Source organism: Eleutherodactylus coqui, chromosome 4, assembly GCF_035609145.1.
Source record: "Eleutherodactylus coqui strain aEleCoq1 chromosome 4, aEleCoq1.hap1, whole genome shotgun sequence".
In the NCBI taxonomy this organism is placed as follows: domain Eukaryota; kingdom Metazoa; phylum Chordata; class Amphibia; order Anura; family Eleutherodactylidae; genus Eleutherodactylus; species Eleutherodactylus coqui.
In genome coordinates this window covers 245,564,233-245,587,083 of record NC_089840.1, presented here as the reverse complement: position 1 = coordinate 245,587,083, position 22,851 = coordinate 245,564,233, and the positions used below count along the sequence as shown (strand labels likewise).

Genomic DNA, 22,851 nt, shown 5'->3' with positions numbered 1-22,851 from the left:
AAAACACAGACCGATAAGTCTTTTTTTGGCAGGCTGCAAAAGGACTGCACCATTCTTTCTGGGACAAAATGTTGAAAGTGAACAGAAATCGGCCAAGAAAGACTTATCGGCTTGTGTTTTGGGAGTTTTTAACAACGGCCATCGAAAGGTGCAGTTTTTGCAATTGTAGGGCTTATTTACACAAGTACACGACGGCTGGCGTTTTCACGGCTGGCTGATATACACTTCCATCTGACCAGCCCCCCCTCCCCCTCCCTTCCCTCCCAATCACTGGCTCTCAGTCTCTTCCCCCCCCCCCCCCCCCTCCCTTCCCTCCCAATCACTGGCTCTCAGTCTCTCTCTCCCTCCCCCCCCCCCCCCCCCCCCCCGGAGCTAAGCTCCCGACCCTTGTCGGCAGCCAGCAATGGGAGCGAGCAGGACAGAGTGGAGCTTTGCTCTGCCCCCTCCCATTGCAAATGCCGGAGTGGAGGAGAGAGGCAGAGAGCCTGTGAGTTTAAGGGAAGAGGGAACTGCTGAGATGGAAGCGTATATCGGCCGGCCGTGAAAACACCAGCCGATATACGCTCATGGGAATAAGCCCTTAAACAGAAATGCTGATGGGACACCTGTACAGAGCCATTATCAAGACTTGAAAGGCCCCAACCTTGTGCAGTCGGATCCTGCAACCATTCACCCTCAATTTCTCCCCTGCTTCTTCACAATTTACTAAATGTAAGGTCGCAATAATACGGCTGCTAAAAACACGCAAGTCCTGTGTGTTTGGAAGCAGCGTGGAACTTGAGCTTTGTGATAACCTAGTTTTCCCAGTGGGCCTTTTTACATAAGCAATTTTTCTCTAGCAGCAATGCTGTTGCATTATATCCTATCTTTTGGGCGATATCACCCATTATTTTCTATGGGAGAATTTTTTTATTTTTTTTAATCCGCACTGCACTTGCATACAAATGCAGATTTCATGCGAATGTGATGCAATTTTTTAAATATTGAATCATGCAAAGCGCATTGGAAAGGAAAATCGTGTTTACAAATTGATATTATGTAAATCTGGCTTAAAGAACGGTTTCTCATGAGTGTATTACGGGCGCATCTTTGCACCTGAACCACGGAGCAATGTCCCAGCCCAACCCTACTCATATCATCGCAGGCATCTATGATGCTGTGAGTTTGGTTCAGTAGAACCGCGGTCACACCAAGACTTGAATCGTGTTATGGGTGCATAAATGCACCCATAATACACTTGTGTAAAGCTGGCCTACATTAGTAAGAAGTAGGGGTGGAGGGTGAATGGAAGTTAATATGACTGCAGGATCTGACTACACAAGGCTGTAGTCTGTAACCATGGAAACACAATAAATAGGAGCTGTAAACAAAATGTTAGATTAGTAGTCAAGACCATTTACAAAGTTACTTCATATTTTATTAATAGACGCATTTTAGGGGAAGAAAAAAAGGTTTGTGAGTGTAGACATACCCTTCAAAATCTATTTATCATGATGTCAACGGGGCCCGAGTCTTTCGGCAAAACTCTTATTCATTAGGTAGATTTTTGTTTCATTATTATATAAAGTTACAAAGCTCTAAATCTTCAACTCTGACCCACACAAAAAAAAGGAGCAAATCAGCATGAAAACAACTGAAAATAGCAATAATAAATCATTTTTCTAAAAAAAATTTAAATTAATATATATATATTTCTGAATAAACTTACTTAGAAAATATTTCTTTCCTATATTCAAAATCTGAGGTATTGCAAAAGATCATGTCAAAAGATTCTCTTAAAAAAAGGAAAAAAAAACAAAAAATAAAATAGAAGCGGACTGTGAAAAACTGCCCAGATACAAAGAGTAGTGCATAACAAAATACATTTTACAGATGACAAAAAAGGTAAAGAGACAAAATAGCCTTTTTTTTTTAAATCTTAAACAAAATTACCATAGCTTCAATTAGCTGTAAAAGGATATGTAAATATGAATTATAAGGGGGTGCATTACCATGCAAGCCCGGCATATTTATTAGAATATAACAATCGAAAGCAAAAAAGAAAAAAATATATATATATAAAAAAATATTTTTTTTTTCCTCATCTAACATTCGCAACTGAACATATAAACAAATATATGGGGAAAAAAAACAATAAATAATTTTTTAAACCCGTAAAGGATTTAATAAAGATGCAGAAAATCCTATCCAGGTCATGATAGATAATGATGCTTGCTCTCTGTGCATAGACATGCCATCTTTTTGCAGATAACTAGAAGTGTGAACTCTTGGAATCGAGCAAAGGGGGTGCGGCGGGGGGCGTGAATACTTTATTTACTATCTGCAGAACAGACAAGCCTTGTGCTAAGTGAAATGCCCTTAGCAGGACTCAAATCTTCAAGCTTCACAGGATATGTCTAGGATAACCGTTTTGTTTATCATCATTCGAAAAAAAACACCAAAACATTACCCTTTATGTATATTTTTCAAGGCGGACATTTCTTTTAGCATCACTTGTGCCTTAGCGTGTAAGCCCCACAGATAATAAAAATCGGCAACCTTTTTTTTTTTTCTACTTTTTTGTTATTTTTTTGGTAGTGTCTGAAAAAACTGGAATAATTAGTGTGTAAAACCTGGGCTAGAACAGCTAGAAAAAAAATATAAAAAATAAAAAATTCAAAAAATTAAATAAAATGACGAGAGGGATATAAAAGAGGGATTTGTAACGAACTAACAAGCTGTCAGGTATACACAGAGGCTTTTTAAGTTACATCTGATCACAGTACATGACGTAAATCACTTTACTAATCATAAAATAAATTGCACGATATAACAGAGCACCGCATTTTTTTTTTAAGGACTACCACATTGTCTTTTTTTTTTTTTTTTTTTTTACTTATAGCCTACATTTAAAGATTTCATTATCGGTAGTTAGTAGTAAAAAAAAAAAAAAAAAAAAAAAATTAATACCTGTAATTCTGTAATTAACTGACCCCATTTAATTCTATGCATTCTAGATAAACAGACATGCCTTCCTCCAGTCATAAGTTGTTGATACTTCTTTTAGCATTACTTCCCTATGAAGTAGATGCTACATCTGTTTCCGTGTTTGTGGTCAGGTTGTATATGATGTGCTATTATAAGTATTGCATGCGGTTAATTCGGAATTATCAAACATGCATCAAAAAACGAAAAAGAAAGCTGACCTTCCTCGGAAGTTCCTTATATCAATTTTCCAGCAGCTCTTTTTTTTTTTTTTACTTCATTGTAATTCTACATTATTTATATAGGTTTTTGTGTTTTTTTTATGTCTTAAATCACAGATACCCTAGCCTGAATAGAGTATTCTGGTATTGTCAATACCATATTTTCTTTTTTTTTTTTTTTTAAATAGCAGCAAAAGCTATTGCAGCATACATTTACATAACACTAAAAAGGTCTAGCTCTCCAACCCAACCTGTTCGATAAAAAAAATATATATAATAATAAAACAAAAAAAACACAGGGAAAATAAATCTGATTCACCGTATAGAAGATACCGTTTTCTCTAACAAGCTTATTACAAAAAGACATGGTTTTTAAAGACCAAGCTAAGAACATCGTAAGTTCGTATGATTTAGTTCTACTGATTGGTGCGGGTTATGGCGTAAGACTCGTGTTGTTGTATTTTTTATATATTTTTTTTGTGTTGTTTTTGCTACATTTTCCACATATGACTTATGAGACCTTTGGTAAGACGTCTTCTATGAGCGAGGAGGATATAAATTGTGAATCAGATACTTAAGTGCATGCTCCAGTTTCTAAGAAGTTCTTCACCGCACCCACAACAACCCGGAAGGGGAGAGGAACTCGTACCGGCCTAATGAGATGTTTCTACTGACTGTGAAGGGAAATTAAAGGTACCAAAAACAGATGATGTTTTTTTGTTGTTGCTTTTTCTTTTTTCCATTATGTATAGATCTATTATAAATCAAAGTGCAAAATTGAGGACAGTTACACTCTGCAGGTTTGCATTACATACTGGACACTAAGTTCAGTAAGGTGGCTGTAAATAACATTTAGAAAAAAAAAAAACATAAAGAGCGATTTCTTCGGTAGATCCGAGGGGGTTCGTTGATGGTTTCTGTGGTCCTCGATCTCCCTCTGTGTGCGACATGTGCAAATGCTCAGCTCCAGCGAAAGGGGACGTGGCGTGGCCGATCGCCTCCCTCTTTCACCAGTGGTTTGTGGAACTCCCGGCCAGCGCGGGAATGGATGCTGGCCCAGCAGTACTCGCAATAATACTGCAGGCAGGTGACATTGGCGCAGAAGAAGGGCGCGAACTTCCCGCCACAGCGTGTGCCCTGGCATTCATCGCACATCTGATCATCCAACACATATGGCTTCACTTCCACCTAGAAAATCAGAGAACGGAATTACAGTGCATGGAGAAGTAATAAAAAAAGAAGAAGACTTTATAATCAACTCCATGTGTGAAAGCGATCGCTGCGCCGCCGTAAAAGATGCCCCCATGTCCAGGATTTTCAACTGCAGGTATTAGGCTCCTCCGCTTCATCAATGTCTTTGACGGCCAGAATAATTTGGTCCGAGGTGTTACTCTAGCCGAACACCAGACATTTGTCAGGTCTCACAATACGTATAAGCTGTACTTCCACCTCTTAATTTTTGGGCCTTCAAGGGGTTTCCTGGGGCTTTAACCCCTTAATGCCACAGGACATATTTAGGTCATGGGGGTGCAGGGCCCATCCCTACTCCATACACTGTGTGTGTCGGCTGTCTTTGACAGCTGACAACAGAACTCGCGCTGATCACAGCTATTAACCCTTTAAATACTGTCAATTCCGACAGCAGCATTTAAAATCCCATGACGATCAGTATTCGGAGGCCCCGAATGGTCTCTTTGCAATGAGATTGCAAGGTGTCATTTGAAGGTCCCTAGGGCTGCCATGACTGTCAGAGGGAAGTATAAAGCAATACTATGGTATTGCCATATACTCTGAGCCATCAAGATATCGCAAGTTCAAGTCCTATGGGGTCTAAAAAAATAATGTAAAAATGATTTCCAAACAGGAGGAGGAGCAGAAGAATTACAGATAAGTGCTATATAAAACAAACATAAGTGAGTGTGTGAGCTGAGTCAGAGTCGTGGCAGTATTCCAAGTGTACTGTATTCTTAAGTGTGCCGCTTCTTAAGTGTGTGACTTCCCAATAGTGGCTTTGGATTCAGGGACTTTGGAAGAGTCACTTGTATTTAATTACTGCTCATCTTTTTGAAACTTTCCATATATTACTTTTATCTAGTGTTAAAAAGAGAAAAATCTCACCTCTTCCCTGCATTCCATCGTCAGAGTGGTTTATCAACTTTGATGGCGCACGGAGCTGCAGACGTCCAGCAAGATTTTTCAGAATATCAAGATGCAAATGCCAAGCTCTTACGTGCAAAAAAATCTTTTTCCTTTATTTGTTCGTGCGCTTACATAATGCTTTATAACCAGAATATGCGTTTCGGCTTAAAACGCAAGCCTTGTGTGTTAAGCCAAAACGCATATTCTGGTTGTAAAGAATGATGTAAGCGCATGAAGAAATAAAGGAAAAAGATTTTTTTGCACGCAAGAGCTTGGCATTTGCATCATTACTTTTATCTAATCTATCTCGACAATCCCCATTTAGAATGTGCTCCATGATTGACAATGCCACCCATTGTGCACCTTGTGGCATGTATGAAGTTATTAAACAGCCAAGCTTAGGGCAAGGACCTCCAAAGTAGTATTTTCTGAAATACTACCTGTGCCACTCCAGAAAGGCAGCAGGATCTTAGGGAGGTAAACAAGTGGCTCAAAAGTTGGTGCAGGAAGGAGAGGTTCGGGTTCCTGGAGAACTGGGCTGACTTTGCTGTCGGCTACAGGCTCTACCGTAGGGACGGGCTACATCTCAATGGGAAGGGTGCAGCTGTGCTGGGGGAGAAGATGGCTAGAAGGTTGGAGGAGTGTTTAAACTAGGGACTGGGGGGCAACCATAGAGAAAAATAAAAAATATATATGGCTGCCAGAAGATGGCAGCATAAAATGTGGACTTTTTCTCTATACAAAGAGGGAAAGTGCACAAAAAGAAAAAAAAAAAAAGTTTTTGAACTTTTTTAATTTACCACTTTACCTTCCCTGTAGGGGACTTGAACTAGTGATGCTAACAATGCATCGCCATACTTCTGCACTGCAATATTGCTTACAACAGCAATCACAGGCCATCGACTCTCAGTGATCACATAGTGGAGGGCTGATGACATCACAGAGGGAGTACGCGCTCCCTCTGAGCCTTTTACATACGGCGATCTACATTCATCACTGCATGGAGGGGATTAACAATGGGGATCGGTGAGAACACCGATCCTTGGTTTTGCAGCCGCAGGCAGGCTGTCAGTCACAACCGGCTCAACATCCACAGGATCCACGTTTTATGTCCTGCTGCGTTAAATGCCACCCTGCCAGGATGTAAACTTAATACTACTGAAAAATGCAATTAAGTATTTCAAATAACAAAGCTCCATGGGTTCACATTTTTTTTTTGGGGGGGGGGGGTAGACTAAATAACTTGAGAAAACCCCTTTAGAATACAGCTTTCCATAAGGTGAAATTTAGCTCAGGGCACGAAGACCCAAAATACCACTGGCCATGAAAAGATTCAGGATATGGGATATTTTTCTTCTGATTTTTCTAAAAAAAATGACTTGCTAATGTTACTGTGCAGGTCAGTCCGATTACAGCGATACCAAATTTACGACACAGAGTCAAAAATCATCCGCACTTCAGTTATATTAAACCGTCTGTTGGCCACGCGGTCTTATCGACACTTTCCGCTGTCGGTCGCCGACTCTCCAGTCACGGCTGTGCAAGACTGAATGTGTTACATTAGTTCATTTGTGATTGCAGTGCAAGAAAAAAAAAACAGCCCCATTTGTGATTTGCCTGAAAGATGATATTTTTCCACTTTTTCCATTTATGCACACAGCGAAGAAAATTCCGTTTCTTTTTCTTAAATTCCATAATTTTAATTTTTTTTTTTCATTATAAGGAAAAGTTTTTCCCCCTAATTTTCAATCGTTTTATAATATATCTTAAGACGTCGTATTAAGCCTTTTTTAAAGCCATTTTTAATAATCCCCATTATGGAATCTGATAATTGCAGGTTCAATTTACTCTGATCTGCTGTATAATGCAGCTGTCATCTGCTGTGTACAGAGCTGGCTTATCTCCCATGGCCACTACATACCCCCTCCAACACTGGTGAAGGTCAATGTATGCCCTTTTGCAAGAGCGGTATTATAGAATGGGCATTTATTTGGAGGACTGTCCTGTAATACCACATTTTTCCTGTAGTAGTCACTGCAGGGGAAAGGCGTAGCTGGCCACAGCTTCCCCTGACAAAATCAGCCGATTGCCCTGGACATCACAGTTTAGAAACTGTTGTGTATTTTTGCACATCTCTCTTACGGCATAGATTTATTCACTGAACTCAGTAACAGCAGTATGCCGCAGGGTCCTAAGCCCCCATTAGTGGTGGCTGCAGGCAGCAGAAACCTTAGTATTTTGAACCGCTATATCTTTGCAGAGGATTTGGCAGTCAGCAAAACCCAAACTCAGATTGCATTAAACATATTATGAAATCAATCAGAAGAGAAAGACTGAAAACTGACATGATGATAAAAGACTGGCAAGAGGTTAAGAACATCCGCAATGAAGAGGGTTGGGTATATTTGTGTCTCGTCATTGCAGTGAGTCTTGTCCTAATTACTTTAAAAAAAAAAATTATAGCATAAACAGTCATCCATGAAGAATGGGGTTAAAAAGGGCCGGTCTGCGTCTGGCTGGACTTGAAGAAAGCGATGTTGGCAGTATCGGAGCTAATGATCTGGCAGGGTAACGCTCCAGTTCTTTTGGGAGAGGAAACGGCAAGCAAGCCGCACGACTCCTCAATACAGACTCTTAATTCTGAGGCGTGTGCTGCTGTGGTTGATATTTTAGGCAGATTAGCAACCACAATAAAATATGCGAGCTTAAGACTTGGAATCGAGGAGCTGTAGGAAAAATAACATTCATTTCTGCACAAGTGATTTTCAAGCAACTGGCAGATGGAAAGGAAGATGTTCTGCTGAATAGAATAACACTGCCACACGCTCTTAAATTCGAGGCCATAAGAGGTCACCTGGCTATTTACATCAAGAATAACTGTTGAACTCAAGAATCAGCTGCTTTGGTTGACGTCTTAGATGCCCCCATCTACCAATGTGCAAGAATACTACTAAGATGTAATGTAATAAAAGTTGTGGCAAAGGGGCTATTGGACAACGGCCACCTTGGCACCCCCATAACCACTCATTCCTAACAACTGAATGACTAGTTTATTATAGAGATCGTCCCCTTCACGGTTGGAGCTTCCTCGTATGGAAAAAAGACCGGTGACCCTGGAGTGCAGCCTAAATGAAGTGACAAGTTTTCCATAGATCAGTTTCAGTGTGATTCCGGAATTGGAATAGGAAATTCCAGTGATCCGAGAGACTTCCAACAAGACCTGGTCATCGGTGCTAGACTAGCCAAGGCCAAGATTTCATACACGGCCAACCTTGTTGGGTTTTTCTCATATAACAGTTTGACAAGTAAACAGAGAATGGTGTGATTGGGGGAAAACATCAACAAAGAAGGGATCCTGTGGATGGAAATTACTCGTCGCCAAAAGGGATTAGAGGAGGATGTCAAGAATCGGTCTGAGGAACACAATCAAGAAAATTTGGGTTGAATACCAAGCTGGCGCTCCGACTAACGTGTCTAAATGTACAACTCATCGTTCCTTAGCACGGATGGACTAGAACAGCAGACGACCAGTTCCAGTGACATTGCTGTCCGAGAGAGAGACAGAAAGACAAGACTCCAGTCGGCAAAAGAGTACAAAAATGTGATCACGGAGCAGTGGAAAATCATCGCCTGGTCAGATGAATCCAGATTTCTGTTGCACCATGCTGATGGAGGGTCATAATTCGACACAAGTAGCATGAATCTGTGACCACTATCTGTCAGCTGTTCAGAACATGTCAGCACCTCTTACTAATTTGTGGAGTCTACAAGAAGCCCAATATTCCTGCAGACCGATATCATCACCAAGTGGAATCTACGCTCCCACTTGGAAACCTGAGCCCCTTCTTCCCACGGCATCCCCCATACACCGCACTGCCCCTCTTACTGGTTTATTCACAATCATGGCCGGTGATCAACTCGCACAGCTTTATGTACGTATAGCGCCTTGTGTGTACTCCCTTATAGTCTGTAGGCTCTTGCCAGCAGGGCCCTCGTGCCTATTGTTCATGCTTCACATCAGTATGTTATGACTCATTTTTTGTATGTTTCCCCCGTTTTCTAAGAGATTAACACTGCAACTTCGGTATCTCCGGCACTCCCCCTGAAATGAATCGGGCCGTGGTGCGCTTGGGTGACTACTAGAGATGAGAGAATCTACTCGGTTCGGGTGTTTTTGAACTCGAGCACCGCTTTTTCCGAGTAACTCACTACTCGGACGAAAAGATTCAGGGGGCACCGGGGGGATTGCAGAGGGGAGTGGGGGGGGGGGGGGGTGCTCCCCACTGCTACCCCCTGCTCCACCATGCCGCCCCCCGAATCTTTTTGTCCGAGAAGCGATTTACTCGTTGAAAGCGGTGCTCGAGTTCAAAAACACCCGAACCAAGTAGGTTCGCTCATCTCTAGTGACTACCACTCCATTCATTCTGGGACCTTCGGTAATCTGATTCTCATGATTGGCAGGGGTTTCAGCGGTCCAATCCCCAGTGATCAACTAATTATCCCCTATCCTGTGGATAGATACATTTTTTTGACGAGATGCCGCTTTAAGAAAGTCAACTTGGCCATAAACAATGCCAATCGATTGTAATTAGTCATTCTTACCCGTTTGTCAATATCATTGTGTTGCAGCTGAACAAAGCGAGCGCTGATTGCAGCTATGTAGCTCTGCTGATTTGAAAATGCCACCCGACCGGCGCCTTTTGGGTATTTCAATTCAGGATCCGTATCGATGCCAGCATAGCACACGCCACCATACAGACGATCCATGATCATAGCCAGTTCAACTAGGAAGAAAAAAAACACAGGAAGATATTAAAGCGTACATCTAATTTCTCCCCAGAAACAGAGCCACTTGGGCCCACAGGTCGTAAATGGTACTGCAGCTCAGCCTCATTCACTTAATTGAGCTGCAAGACCAGAAACAGCCCATGGTTGGCGCTGTACCTGAATGAGAAAAAAAAAAAATGTAGTAATTGCTTCAGATCAGAGACCTGCAGCCTGAGAATCTTCGGCGGTAACTACAAGACCCAGCATGTCCTGAGAGCAGCGCACGACCAAGGCGCTATTATTACACGTCTGTCCCACAGATGTTCATTGCTGCCTCCCTCCGCGCTGCCCCGTTCCATTCACTGCTCATGTAAACAAGGACGTTTGCCACTCGCCATTTCCAAATTTAAGATTTTTATTGCTACAGCAATAATGACCAAAAACAATTCCCCCTCCTGCCAACGCTAAATGGAGCAGGATATGAAAGTCAATTTTATAGCCAAAATGCAGTTTTGTTGATTTTTAGATTTAGCTGCGGAAAAAACACCAGTCTTTATTATACCCCCGAGGCTTGTAATTCCTACTATACTAAAATCTGCTGTACCTAGCGGCGCTCAGGAAGGTTGTGTTTGGCCGGACAGATAGAGAGGTGGCCAAAGTGGCTCAATAAAACATTTGTATATCAAAGGCAAGAAGTGTAGCGGAGAGTACCTACTAGTACAGGAGTGAGTGCGAGCCCCGACGTGACCCCTATAATGCTACTTTTACACGGGTTGATTGGTGTACATTAAATCAAGTGATTATGAACCAATTGTTGTGTGTGAACACATCCAGCGAGCAAACAACGAATGATCATTCTCTTTTTTATTGATGATCGCACCTTCTAGGCAGACATAAAATGTATAGTTGCAACAACAAAGTTAGCACTTCCAACAAGTAGGTTCGCGCAAGCCATGGCAGCAAGAAATACAGTAATAGAAGCACATGCATCCGCACTCAAACACATGGAATATCCAAATAAAATTGCACAACTGTTTATAGTAAAATCACATAAAAGTGCAAGGTTCTCAGCACACAATTTGATCAAAAGCACGTGGGCCCATCCGCCACATCCAGGTGAACCTTATTGGATGGGTTACTAACTCTGACACCTCTTTTTAGGCAAAAAAAAAGCCTCAAAATGAAGAAAACAGGATAGCTAGCTTTATATTCTCACTGAAGCATTGGGACAGATGGGTGAATGCAGTGCATGAAAAAAGTGAAGACAGCCACCACATTAAACAAGAAAAAAAAGAAGTTAGCCATTCATTCAAGCACCTGTACCAGGTGTTTCAGTTAGAGTATACAGTCAGTTATCCAGCTTTCCCATGCATTTGGAGGCCATTGGCTCAAAGGTGGTGTCTTTTAGCGTTAGGAACCCATCCAATATGATTCGCCTGGATGTAACAGATGGGGCAATGGGTTTTGATCAAAATGTATGCCGAGAACCTTGCAGTGTTATGCAGTTAGTATAAAACAGCTGTGCAATTGTTTTCAGATAATACATGTGTACGAGGGCTGAAGTGTGTGTTTCTGTTACTAGAAAATCTATATTGCTCGACCAATATGTGATCTCTATATACAGTAAATCTTCTCCTTTGAGCGTGGATATAACAATAACAATTGACCTGTGTAAATGGACCTTTATTATTGGGAACTCAACGCATTTCTGGAGCAAAATTTGCCAAAAAATGTCTAACGTACATTAATGATGCACATTACACACTTTCCAAAATTTTTTTTTGACACGCCTAAAGGGTGTAAGCTTCATAGAAGAGGGTATTGGCCTAAATTTGACAAATTGCACCACAATTTTGGCATGATTTTTGGCATAAACTTAGCCAACTAGTAGGTGGTATAAAGGTTAGTCTAGACCAGCAGTTCCCAAACTGTGCTCCGCGTAGCCCTTGGGGCTCCGCAAGTGACAGTCAGAGGCTCCGACCGAGGGTCTCTGTGGTGAACACCCGACAGACGCTCACCACTGTAGCGTTCCGGCAGGGTGCCGCAGCTCTCCGCTGGTAATCATGCTGCGACGTCCGTGTACACTTGGGATCCAACTCCCCCGAGTCCTCTCTTCCTCAGTTCCATGGGAGAGGACAAGGGAGAAAACATTCCAGGCGCATACACTGATGTCACTGTGCACCCGGGATCAGCACCAAGCAGAGAAGGAGTGGCGCTGACTACAAAGAAAAGGTAAGTATATAGGTTGGGGGGCTACTATTACTGGAGCTACTGTGGGGTTAATATTACTGAGGGCATCACTATTACTACTGGGGGAACTGTGGGGGAAGTCACTTACTACTGGGGCCACTATGGGGGGGGTTCACTATTACTACTGGGGCCACTGTGGGGGGGGGGTTCACTATTACTACTGGGGCCACTGTAGGGGGGGGGGTCCCTATTAATGCCTGGGCCACTGTGGGAGAAGCCATTACTACTGAGGCCACTGTGGGGGACCCTATTACTACTGAGGCCAATGTGGGGGACGCTATTACTACTGAGGCCAATGTGGGGGACGCTATTACTACTGAGGCCACTGTGGGGGAAGCTATTACTACTGAGTCATAGTGCTCAGTCAATCAGAGGCAGCACTTTTAGGAGACAGGGATTTTTCAATCCCCTGCCAGAAGAGAAGCTGGAGACTACTGCTGGGGACCTGCTAGAAGATGCACTGGAGATGACAGCGCTTTTAAGGTGATGTATTATTTTTTTCTACAGTTAGGGATTATTTTCGGGGGTAGGGTTTTATATTTTAAACCCCCCACCCCGAAAATCCTCACCGCGGGGAGTCCCCTGCCAGAGCTGCAGCAGGGTATTCCTTCAGCAATCGTGTTCCATTGATTTCAATGGGGCTGGCGCTGCTGCAGGAGATTCCTTTAGCCCTGCTGGGGCAGGAGGCTATTTCCCTCTGAAAACGCCTCGCATCCAGGGCTTTTCAGAAGAATTGCGAGAGCGGTATCGGGGCGTTAATCACATCCCAATATCGCTCTCACCAGTGTGCAGGAGCCCTAAGGCTGCTGTTTCCAATCCAGGGCTTACTCATAGGCTTGTAAGGATATTGAGGGGGTTATGCCATCAGACACAACCCTTTCCAGAATGTTGCTCCAATGGCGAGAAGCAAGCTGATTGTCTGATGTCCCGCTCCCGGGATTTTGTCAGGAAAGCCGCGGCCAACCAATCATAGCCGCTACAGGGAAAATGCAGCATTAAAGGGACTGCCACTCAAATGCTGTGTACTTTGCACAACCCCTTTAACACACACAATGAAGCATCTGAACAGGTTTCAGCATTTGAGTTTTACCAGGAATGCTTTTGGTGGTTCCAAGGATTGGAGCCCTAAAATGCACCAAAACAGTAATACTGTGTTTCCCCGAAAATAAGACCTTGTCTCATATTAATTTTGTGCCCCAAAAGGGGCACTAGATCGTATTTTTGGGGAACACCTTATTTTACTTACCTAGCAGGCTCGGTCCACATCCCTCACGACGCTCTCCGGAGGTCCGCACTATTCTTCAATCACAGCCTTTCATACGTCACTTCCTGGTTTCGGGATTTATAAATCCCGCCTCCAGGAAGCGATGGCTGTGATTGGTTCATCGAGCGCTGCATTGATTGGCTGAGCAGCGCTCGAGAATCAATGTGATGGCTGTGATTGGTTCTTTGACCGCTGCTCAGCCAATCACAGCCATCACTTTCTGGAAGCAATATTTATGAGTCCTGTAACAAGAAAGTGATGATGTAAAAGCGGCTAAGACTACGAGAACAGCGCAGACTTCCGGAGAGCGGCGTGAGGGACCCGGACCGAGCCTGCTAGGTAGGAACTATATTCAGGTTTTTTTAAATATAATATAGCTAGGGCTTATTTTTGAGGTAGGACTTCTTTTGCAAGCCTCCCCCAAAAAAACAGGGTAGGGCTTTTTTGGGAAGGTAGGTCTTATTTTCAGGGAACACTGTAGTTCTGCATCAATATCCCATTTGGTAGAGCAGTGGAGTGCAATCTCTTATGCTGTAGAGCAGACGGCCACTAGATGGGCATTCTTTTCAATAACGACAGGAAACCGTGACCTTTTCATTATGTGAGCAACACAGAAATAGACATAAGTGTTCAGCACTGCGAGTCCTCTTACCAGCTCGTAAAGGTCGTGGAACACCTCCAACAAATATGGTTTTTCTTGGATCCAATGGTTGAGATCCATCCATGACAAAGTCACTGTCGCTCAAATTCCAGGGTCTAATCTGGACCTGCATGGAACAAGTACATGAAAAGCTGTAATTGCAAAGTCAACATTATTAAGCCTCATGCAGGTATCAAACAGACAACATCCTAGAAGCAACAAGCAGCAAAATGAAAAGCAAGCAGCCATTTGTGTGCTTAGATACACGGGATGAATCAAAGCGAACACAATTCTTGTGAGGACTTGTCAACTATAGGGATTGCAAATCATTTGGCCGATGCATCCAATCACTACCAGCCGCAGTGCTATCACTATGGATGAACTGACTAAACCGAATTGTCCACAGTGACAGAAAGGCAATGGTAGGAAATCCAAATGGTTCATTATTTCATCCTCTGCTCTCTCCTCTCCTGCACGTTCCTATCAGTTAATTCATGACCACAACAAAGTTTATCTATAAGAACGCTCAAGAAAGAAGAGAAGGGCTGAAAACCAAGCATTCGGTCCAGCCTCACAGATAGATCCCTTACTGAGGCTTAGACTGCAGGGCCTACATAAAATGATACGTAGAAGCCGCAGAAGACAAACTGCAACATTTTTAAGTAAACCCTACCACAAAAATGATTGTCGGCCCCAAATACATGCATCTAAGTGAAAATAAAATGTTACCCCAAAAGGTGTCCACAGGGCTCAGATAATGATTATCTATCCTCAAGATGGGCCATCAATATCAGACTTATGGTGTCTGACTCTTGGCACCCCTGCCGATCAGCTGTTTGAAGGGACCACAATACTCCGGTGAGCACTGTGGCCACTCTGGGCACAGCACCGTACAATACATAGCAGCGGTGCCTGGCATAGCAGCTCAAGCCCATTCACTAGACTGGGCCTGAGCTGTACATGGGCTGTATGAACAATTCTCGTGACATCACAGGCCAATGAAAAGGAGGTAGTGCTGAACCGAACATCACAGCCCCTCCAAACAGCTGATTCTCAGGGGTGTCGTCTGTTGACTCGATGGCTCATCAGTATCAGAGTCTTTGAAAACCCTTTCATAGAAGTTGTTCGGTTTGTTAGAATGTTCCTCCAACAATTTAAACTGGTCACAAGCTAATGGGTCCCCAAGCGATCAAGTTGTGAGAGGGAGAACCTGATAGAAAGTGTTCAATGCCCCTATGGCCCCTCTTTAAAATTATTGTATCAGAACCCTCTAAGGAACAAACCAACTTGCTTCCCAGGTCAACCATAACTAGGATTTTTTTTTTTTCCAGTGGAGTTTAAAAACTTTAGGCAGAACTTTTTAAGAAGACCGTATAGTTGGACCCTATGTACAACACAACTTATATGTCTGTTTTCTTGATGGGGGTCTTTTCCTAATGGGGGAAAACTCTGGTTTGCCTTATATCCTTAGTCATGTTGTAAGACTTGTTAAAGGACTGTACATTGACAAAAGGGATGCTATTAACTGAGTGACACTAAACAGCCACCTTTCTTCCTCCTGGATGAGAGCTGATTTGCATATTATATTTCCCAGGAAGCAATGCTTAGGCTATATGTGCACTTTCATGCACACTGAGTTTTTCTGCACATATCCACATCAAAATCCACATTAGGCAGACTTTATTACAGAAAAGCCCGACGCGTACGAAAGCATCCCAATACGATCTAAGCCAATTTGGTGGTCACCACAAGGAGAAACGGTACCCGTCCACACTCTTTAAAAAGGTGATGAGATACAAGTTCCTTACAGGTTTGTCCTTGATGGTGGGGCTGGACACACACAGGTAAAGCTTGCCGTCTTCCTCTAAACAGGCATCTATTAGAGCCTGCACGGAACTTTCCTCTTGAAAGAGCAGGAAGGCATAACCTTTAAAAAGAGCAAAAACAGCCACGTCAGGCACGGTCATCACAACCACACGGCACTATTAATAGAACAATCTAATTTTCCAGTACATAAGCATTACCAAGGATGCCCTCTGAGGAACAAATCCTTTAAACAGTGCATAGGAAATACCTACTTCTTCACACTAGGTTTTGCATGACATAAAACATTCTTTTTTTAACATAAAGACGGCTTTGATTTCTTACAGTTTTTTTCCTCCCGGGAATACAGAATAGCAGGGGCGCTTTGCAAAAGGAAGAGACTTTTAGAAAGGAAAGCCTGACAACTTAAGGAGCTTATGAATTTTTAAGCTTCCATATATCATACTGATAAAACCTCCGTCCCTTGTGCCCTTTATAAAAGGTGGATAACAAACCGATCAGAAGAAGGAAGGAGAATAGGAATACATTTTATGATGAAGGAATGATCATTTTCAACCATCGGATGTCTACTCGGTCGTTCAGACTATTTATCTTTAAATGGACAGCAATTTTTCACACAATTTCTGCTTATCTAGGAGCCTGTGTGTGGATCATCAAGCCTGTAATAGATTTGCATACATTTTGGTGGGTTTTACCACTGAAAATCAAGTTTGATGATGCTGCCACTAGGGGTCTCCTTTCTAGCAGTTTTGCAATCCACTACCTGTCGTTAGGCATTTGGCTTCTCTAGTAACAGGGACATGGTGACACTGCTAGTTACTACATGCAACAGAGGAGCGGACATTTAGATGTGGCTATGCAACTGATTGGAGCAGGGCTATGCAAGGCAGCATGGGAAGTGTGGGAGAGCAAGTCTTGGCTAGTACAGTACTGGCAGAATGGCTGCTTAAGACGCTCCCATCTGTAAATACCAGGTTAGCTGAAAAAATAGGAAATCTACATGAAAACCTTTATGGATAGAGCTCAGACTGGGTGTAAGCAGCAGTGGCCAACGAAGACCTGGGCTGCTAGTGAACATTTTTTTGAAAACTCAGATTATTAGTCACAAGAGGTACAACAACCGATAGAATATATCTACAAATGTGCAGATTAAAAGAGAAACTTGGAAAACATATGATAGCAGTGCTTCCAAATACTGCATTAACCATAGGCTTATTTCACACCTGCAGTGAGGAGCCAGCACAGGACCATTGGATGACCAAGTAGACCATCATTACATGTAAAGACATTTCACAGTGGCTGAACTGTTCCAGAAGAGAGAATTTCACCCCATATGAATGTACAATGTTAAATTATGGAACTTCCCTTTTTGACATAATATGCATCCTTTGTGCCATCCTAGAAGGACTCTCCCTTGTTCCTAAGTTGCTGTCCACTGCCTGCTGTCAATCGAGTGACAGAAGATGCAACAACCTTAGAACCGAGGTGGGGAAAGGTAGGAGTCACTTAACTGTACAGAGAATATAGAGGAGGGGGGAGAAAGAAAGGACAGATACACAGATGTGGTGCAGGACCTAAAATACAGTTACCTGCTACTGTTTATTCATATATACACTGCTCAGTACTGCTGTGCAATGTCCTACATGAGGTTGTGTGTGTTACAGACATTTACAGAGTAGAATGCACAGTATATAGAACATGGCACAGCAGCCAGGCTCCTCCTACCATTTCAGAGAGAACTAAGAATTAGTTATACATCCTGCAGCGGAGAAAACGCAAGATACAAGTGATATAATGGCCAGAAATAGTGTTCTTCCTAATGTACACACACAACACTTTATTCTGAAAAACGTTATTTAAAAAGGTAAGGTATGCTTAAATTAATGTGCAATTGCTAGCTGTGCCACATTTTCGCTCCCCCACTCGCAGTACATGTGAAAGATCCATCCAGAGGCGCAACTTGAAGCTCCTGGGCCCCAATGCAAAATCTGTAACAGGGCCCCCAACTATAATGCTTTATTCATAGTACTGGGCTCCCTATATGGAGAAGAGAGGGCTTATGAGCCCCCTAAGGCTCCTGGGCCCGGGTGCAACCGCATCTCCTATAGTTACACCCCTGGATCCCTCTATATATTCACAGAAAAGGGCTGTTCATGACATTTTTTATGTGAATCTCTGAAAACGAGATATAGTAGGAAACCTGGGCCAGAACTATGGTCTTTCATTTGTGTTGGATAGAATAATGTGGTTGGCCCCTTAAAGGGAATCTGTCAGTTCAATCATGCAGTCCAAACTGCAGTCAGCATGTTATACAGCAGGAGGATTTGAACAGGTTGCCATAGTTTTAGGGGGAAAGATTCGTATAAAATCTCTTTCACACAAGCGTATTTGCAGGTGCAAATCCATTTACATATCTGTTCATTCTGAGCTGAACAGTCCAATGGGCGGGGCTATCAGTGATTGACAGCCTTCCCTCTATACACAGTCATGCACGGCTGCCAATCACTGATAGCTCCGCCCATTGGACGGTTCAGGACAGAATGAGCAAAGATGTAAATGAATAAAACACAAGTTCTACTGAATATTTCCCCATAAAACTATATATCAATCCGCTCAGCTCCTCCGGCTCTATAAGCCGATGTCTGTAGTTTGGACAGCAGATTCTAGCTGACAGATCGGCCAAGTTCTTTTGGCATGTCAATCTATGATATAGCTGTATGTTTCTATATGTGACCCGTTATCTGTACAATTCCATTGAAAAACAAACTCCCCACGGCTGAAAAATGCAACTAAGAAAATCCTCCTAGAAGAGCTGAACTTTGACTACTATTTAACATGGATTTACATGTGATTGGTTGATTCTGAACACAACCACATCCCCAAATATAAGAGGCTGTCCACACTTATGCAACTACATCATTTTCGTTTTGTTATTTTTCCACCCTAAAGGATTTCTGTTTGATTTTGAATGGAATTGTACAGAAATAACTCTGAAATGATTCATCTCTGTTGGATTTTCTAACATGACAAAAACCTGGCACTTAAACAGGGGTGTGTAGACTTGATATCCTCTGAAACAGAAACAAAAGCAGGAAAACAAGGGTAGCGCTCAGATGCAGGGCTTGTGAAGGTGATAAAAGTAGTTAAAACAAAACAAAAAAAGCGCATAGTTCTCGGAAGAATGGATACTGGCCTATATATCCACTCCCCCAATCCAAAAGCACCCATCACAATACCGTAAGGAAGCAGTCCAAAAGATACGAAGTCTTCTCTAAAGGCTTACTCATCCATGCCCTTGCTTGGAAATGGTTGCTCCTCTTCCAGTTGCATGTCATCTTCACCTTGTGTACCAGTATCAAGCCTCTATCAAGCATAAGGCCTGAGGAAGGAGTCATTCCCACTCGGAAACACGTTACATCCCCCTTTGGTGGTATGGCTTGGAATGGAGTCTATTGACAAGCTTTTGCAAGAGATGTCCATCCATCTGCGATGTACCCTGCCACGGTTGATGAATAAACCTTTGTATGAAACTTCACCTTGCATGGGAGAGTGGATATAGGGCAGTGATGTAAGTGCTCTTGTTTGCTACCTTTATCATATTCACAAGTCCTCCACCAGTCATACCCTTTATTTTCATCCTTTGTTTCTATGCCAATTCTGCACCCTAATGGAATATCGGACCGTGGGTTGGCGCTCTCCTCTTGCTGCATGTCGGTGACAAGGAGGCAGGACCATAATTGAGCAATGCCATGTTTTTTTGACCCTCAGGCATACAAGGGTTCATTCGTATATCCCCTACACGTTTCAACTGAGTTCTTTTCTTACTTCTTTCTTCTTGACCTACTTTTGACCGATTCTAGTCTATGGGTACGCCAAGTGATGTCGACTTTGAAAACCTTTATTCAAATGTATACAGTCAACAGATGGCAAAAAGAGATATAAACAGCCCACGATACACATGATAAGAGCAGATCTGTCAACAGCAGATAGTTGTTGGTCTCCAAGTAACATCAACAGACGTCACCGTAGAAAGTGAAAAAAAAAACACACCACCACTACAATGGAGACACTGCGAAGATACTAGATTTTATACTTGCTGCTTCTTACGGATAAAAGTCAAGGGCCGACTATCATTTGTCTGCATCTACCAAGAACATATCAGCTTTCTAGTATAACAAAAACTCTGCAGGCCAAAAAAAAACCATACTAAATCTAAAACAACATAAAACCGAGCTGCTGAGGAATCTGAAGTTTAATAGTTGGCTGGGGACAGATTCGTTTCTCTAGACGGAGAACTGAACACACGGGGAGCTGGCATTATCCGGAGTCACCTTGAGCACAATGATATCAGAATGCCAAGTGTCACAGACGATGAGGCGCTCTCTCATTTACCGGCTAAAGGCTTGCAGGCTTAATGAGTCAAATGAATGACATTAAAATGCCATTTATGGACCCACACCGCCAGGTGTCCTTCATTTAGGATTGAATTGCTCTTGTCATGCAAGAATTGGACAGAAGGAACATGAAAATGACAAGCACGTCCCAACAAGGCGAAGAGAGAAAGGAGGAGGGGACGTTTTGTCCAAAACCCCCCAAAAAAACTGACAAAAAAAAAAAGTCGTAGAGTAGAAGCATTGTCGGAATTGAACACATTTCAGGCTGGGCCGTAAATAGCGTAAATTCACAATCAATATCCTGCTACTAAATCCCGAGAATTATACAATCGAGCCACAGAAAGAAAATGGCGCCTGGACTCGGAATCTGTCTTGTCTTGTACTTTTATTGAAACTGGAGAAGCGTACCTTGACATTTTAAAAATGTGCAACTAAAGAGCTGCTTCAATAAAGAAAATCAGCGGCCGGGCGTTCTAGAAGTATTGTCACAATCATACTTTAAATTGAAATGCTTCCATGTAGAAAACTACCAATTTACTAAAGATGGGAGACGGCAAACCGGTCCGACAGGACGTGAAACCGACTCCTCCGAGAGGCGTACACCAGCGAGAGCTACATTTAATGGGGTTGTTGGACAGGTTTAAAATTGACGGAACGGGCAGGTAGAACGAGGACTGGAAATAATTTTATGGGCTAGAGCTTTATTTAGAGTGCGTTCCCACACAGCAAATCTTGCGCCGATTTTTCGGAGCGGAAAACGTACACCAAAATCCGCATTATATCAAGCACCATTTGTAGAGATTTTGACAGGGATCTCTGAGATGTTACATGCCGGTGCCATTTGTTTTGTGAGAGAAATCGCATCGCTGAACACGTGATGTTTACACGCATGAAAATAAACAAGAAAATTTAAAAAATGTAAAAAAAAAAATCTAACTGCACTCTATGTACGATTTTTTTCTCACCCATTGAAAATAATGGCCAAGTTTTCTGCATTCTCATTGGGAAACCGCATATGTCGCATTTCTGCCGTCTCGCAGCATGGTCTACTTTCGTGCAAGTTTTGTGTACAAAACTGGTGCAAAAAAAAAATACAGCCTTAGGCAAACTGCACATGGGCAAGCGCGATATCAACTTGCTTTTTTATCCATGGATGCGAAGTGATTTTCAGACAAGAATGCCTCACAACGCTTCTGTCAAATTCCGATCCTCTCATGCGAATTTCACGCATTATAGCGGATCAAAGGGTTTCCTATTGATTTCAATGGGAAACCTCGTATGGCACTTATTTAAGGTCTCATTGAAAGCAATGGAGGCTGCATTCCAAGGAATGTGAAAAAATAGCACACGCCACTTGTTTTTCCCCTTGCAGCATCACTGTGAGGAAAAACGTTGCTCATGAGTAGGACTCCATTTGAAAAAAACTGAGTTCATATTTGCGCAAGTTCTTTGCATCTCGCAACGCACGAAATTATAAGGCTTTACTCATAGTACTGGGCTCCCTATATGGAGAAGAGAGGTCTTATGGGCCCCCTAAGGCTCCTGGGCCCGGGTGCAACTGCATCCTCTGCATCCCCTATAGCTATGCCCCTGCATACCCTATTAAAGTATATGAGTGTCGTAATGGTGGAAGTTCCCTCACTATGAACTTTCTATGAGCCAAAGTTGAGAGCCACTAACAAACAACAGCTCTCACTGTGCATGACCCATCCACGTACTCCCCAATGAAAGGAAATGTCCAACCGATGATAGCTTCCCCTAGCAAAAATCAGCAGGCAGTTCACATGTTTAATGGATTTTCTCATAGGAGACTAATTAAAAATCAGAACACTGTATCTATGTGCACTTAGCCATACGGCGTTAAATGGACTACTGGTCCCAACTGCTGTGTGCCCCGGTGAGGCGCCCGCATAATATAGCGAACCTTGTTGAATGCCATAGTTCTGTGTTCTCACCGATGGGTAATAAGGTCCTGCAGTAGAACTGACCACCGTATTCGTTAACCATGTAACAACCATCGAGGTCTTAGGAAACTGCTAGACCTTGAAGAGATCAAACTCGGTACTGGAATGTCGTCATCTTGTCACTGGCCAAAAAACTGGCGGTGGCAGGTGCTCATGCCGATACATTGAAATAATATGTAAACTCTGAAAATCCTCCCATGATGCTCTGCTCCTTCGGCATTAGAAACAGGAAATAGAAGTGGAAAAAAAAAATTGGCAGCTCTTCTCATTTCACAAAGTACAGCTGTCAAAACAGAATTTGGAATCCGTACGTATATCTGAATGCATGAATGGATACTTTCATAGCATCAGGGAACGACTTTGCAGTCTAATTAATTTTTTTTATAGATTTTTTTTTTTTAATAATACAGGAAAAACTGTTTTA

General features: G+C 42.6%; 1 protein-coding gene across 2 annotated transcripts in view; it reads right to left on the bottom strand.

Annotated features, from left to right (window-relative positions):
- Nucleotides 1-371: 371 nt before the first annotated feature.
- The window catches only part of CPEB3 (cytoplasmic polyadenylation element binding protein 3), a 119,186-nt gene continuing 96,706 nt past the window's right edge, over nucleotides 372-22,851 (bottom strand). For both annotated transcript variants that reach the window (XM_066601001.1, XM_066601002.1), the window contains 4 exons: nucleotides 16,054-16,172; nucleotides 14,258-14,372; nucleotides 9,927-10,108; nucleotides 372-4,373 (listed from right to left, as the gene is read on the bottom strand). In XM_066601001.1, the coding sequence (XP_066457098.1) occupies nucleotides 4,146-4,373; nucleotides 9,927-10,108; nucleotides 14,258-14,372; nucleotides 16,054-16,172 (644 nt within the window). In that variant the 3' untranslated portion in view covers nucleotides 372-4,145. The remainder of the gene's footprint in view (nucleotides 4,374-9,926; nucleotides 10,109-14,257; nucleotides 14,373-16,053; nucleotides 16,173-22,851) is intronic.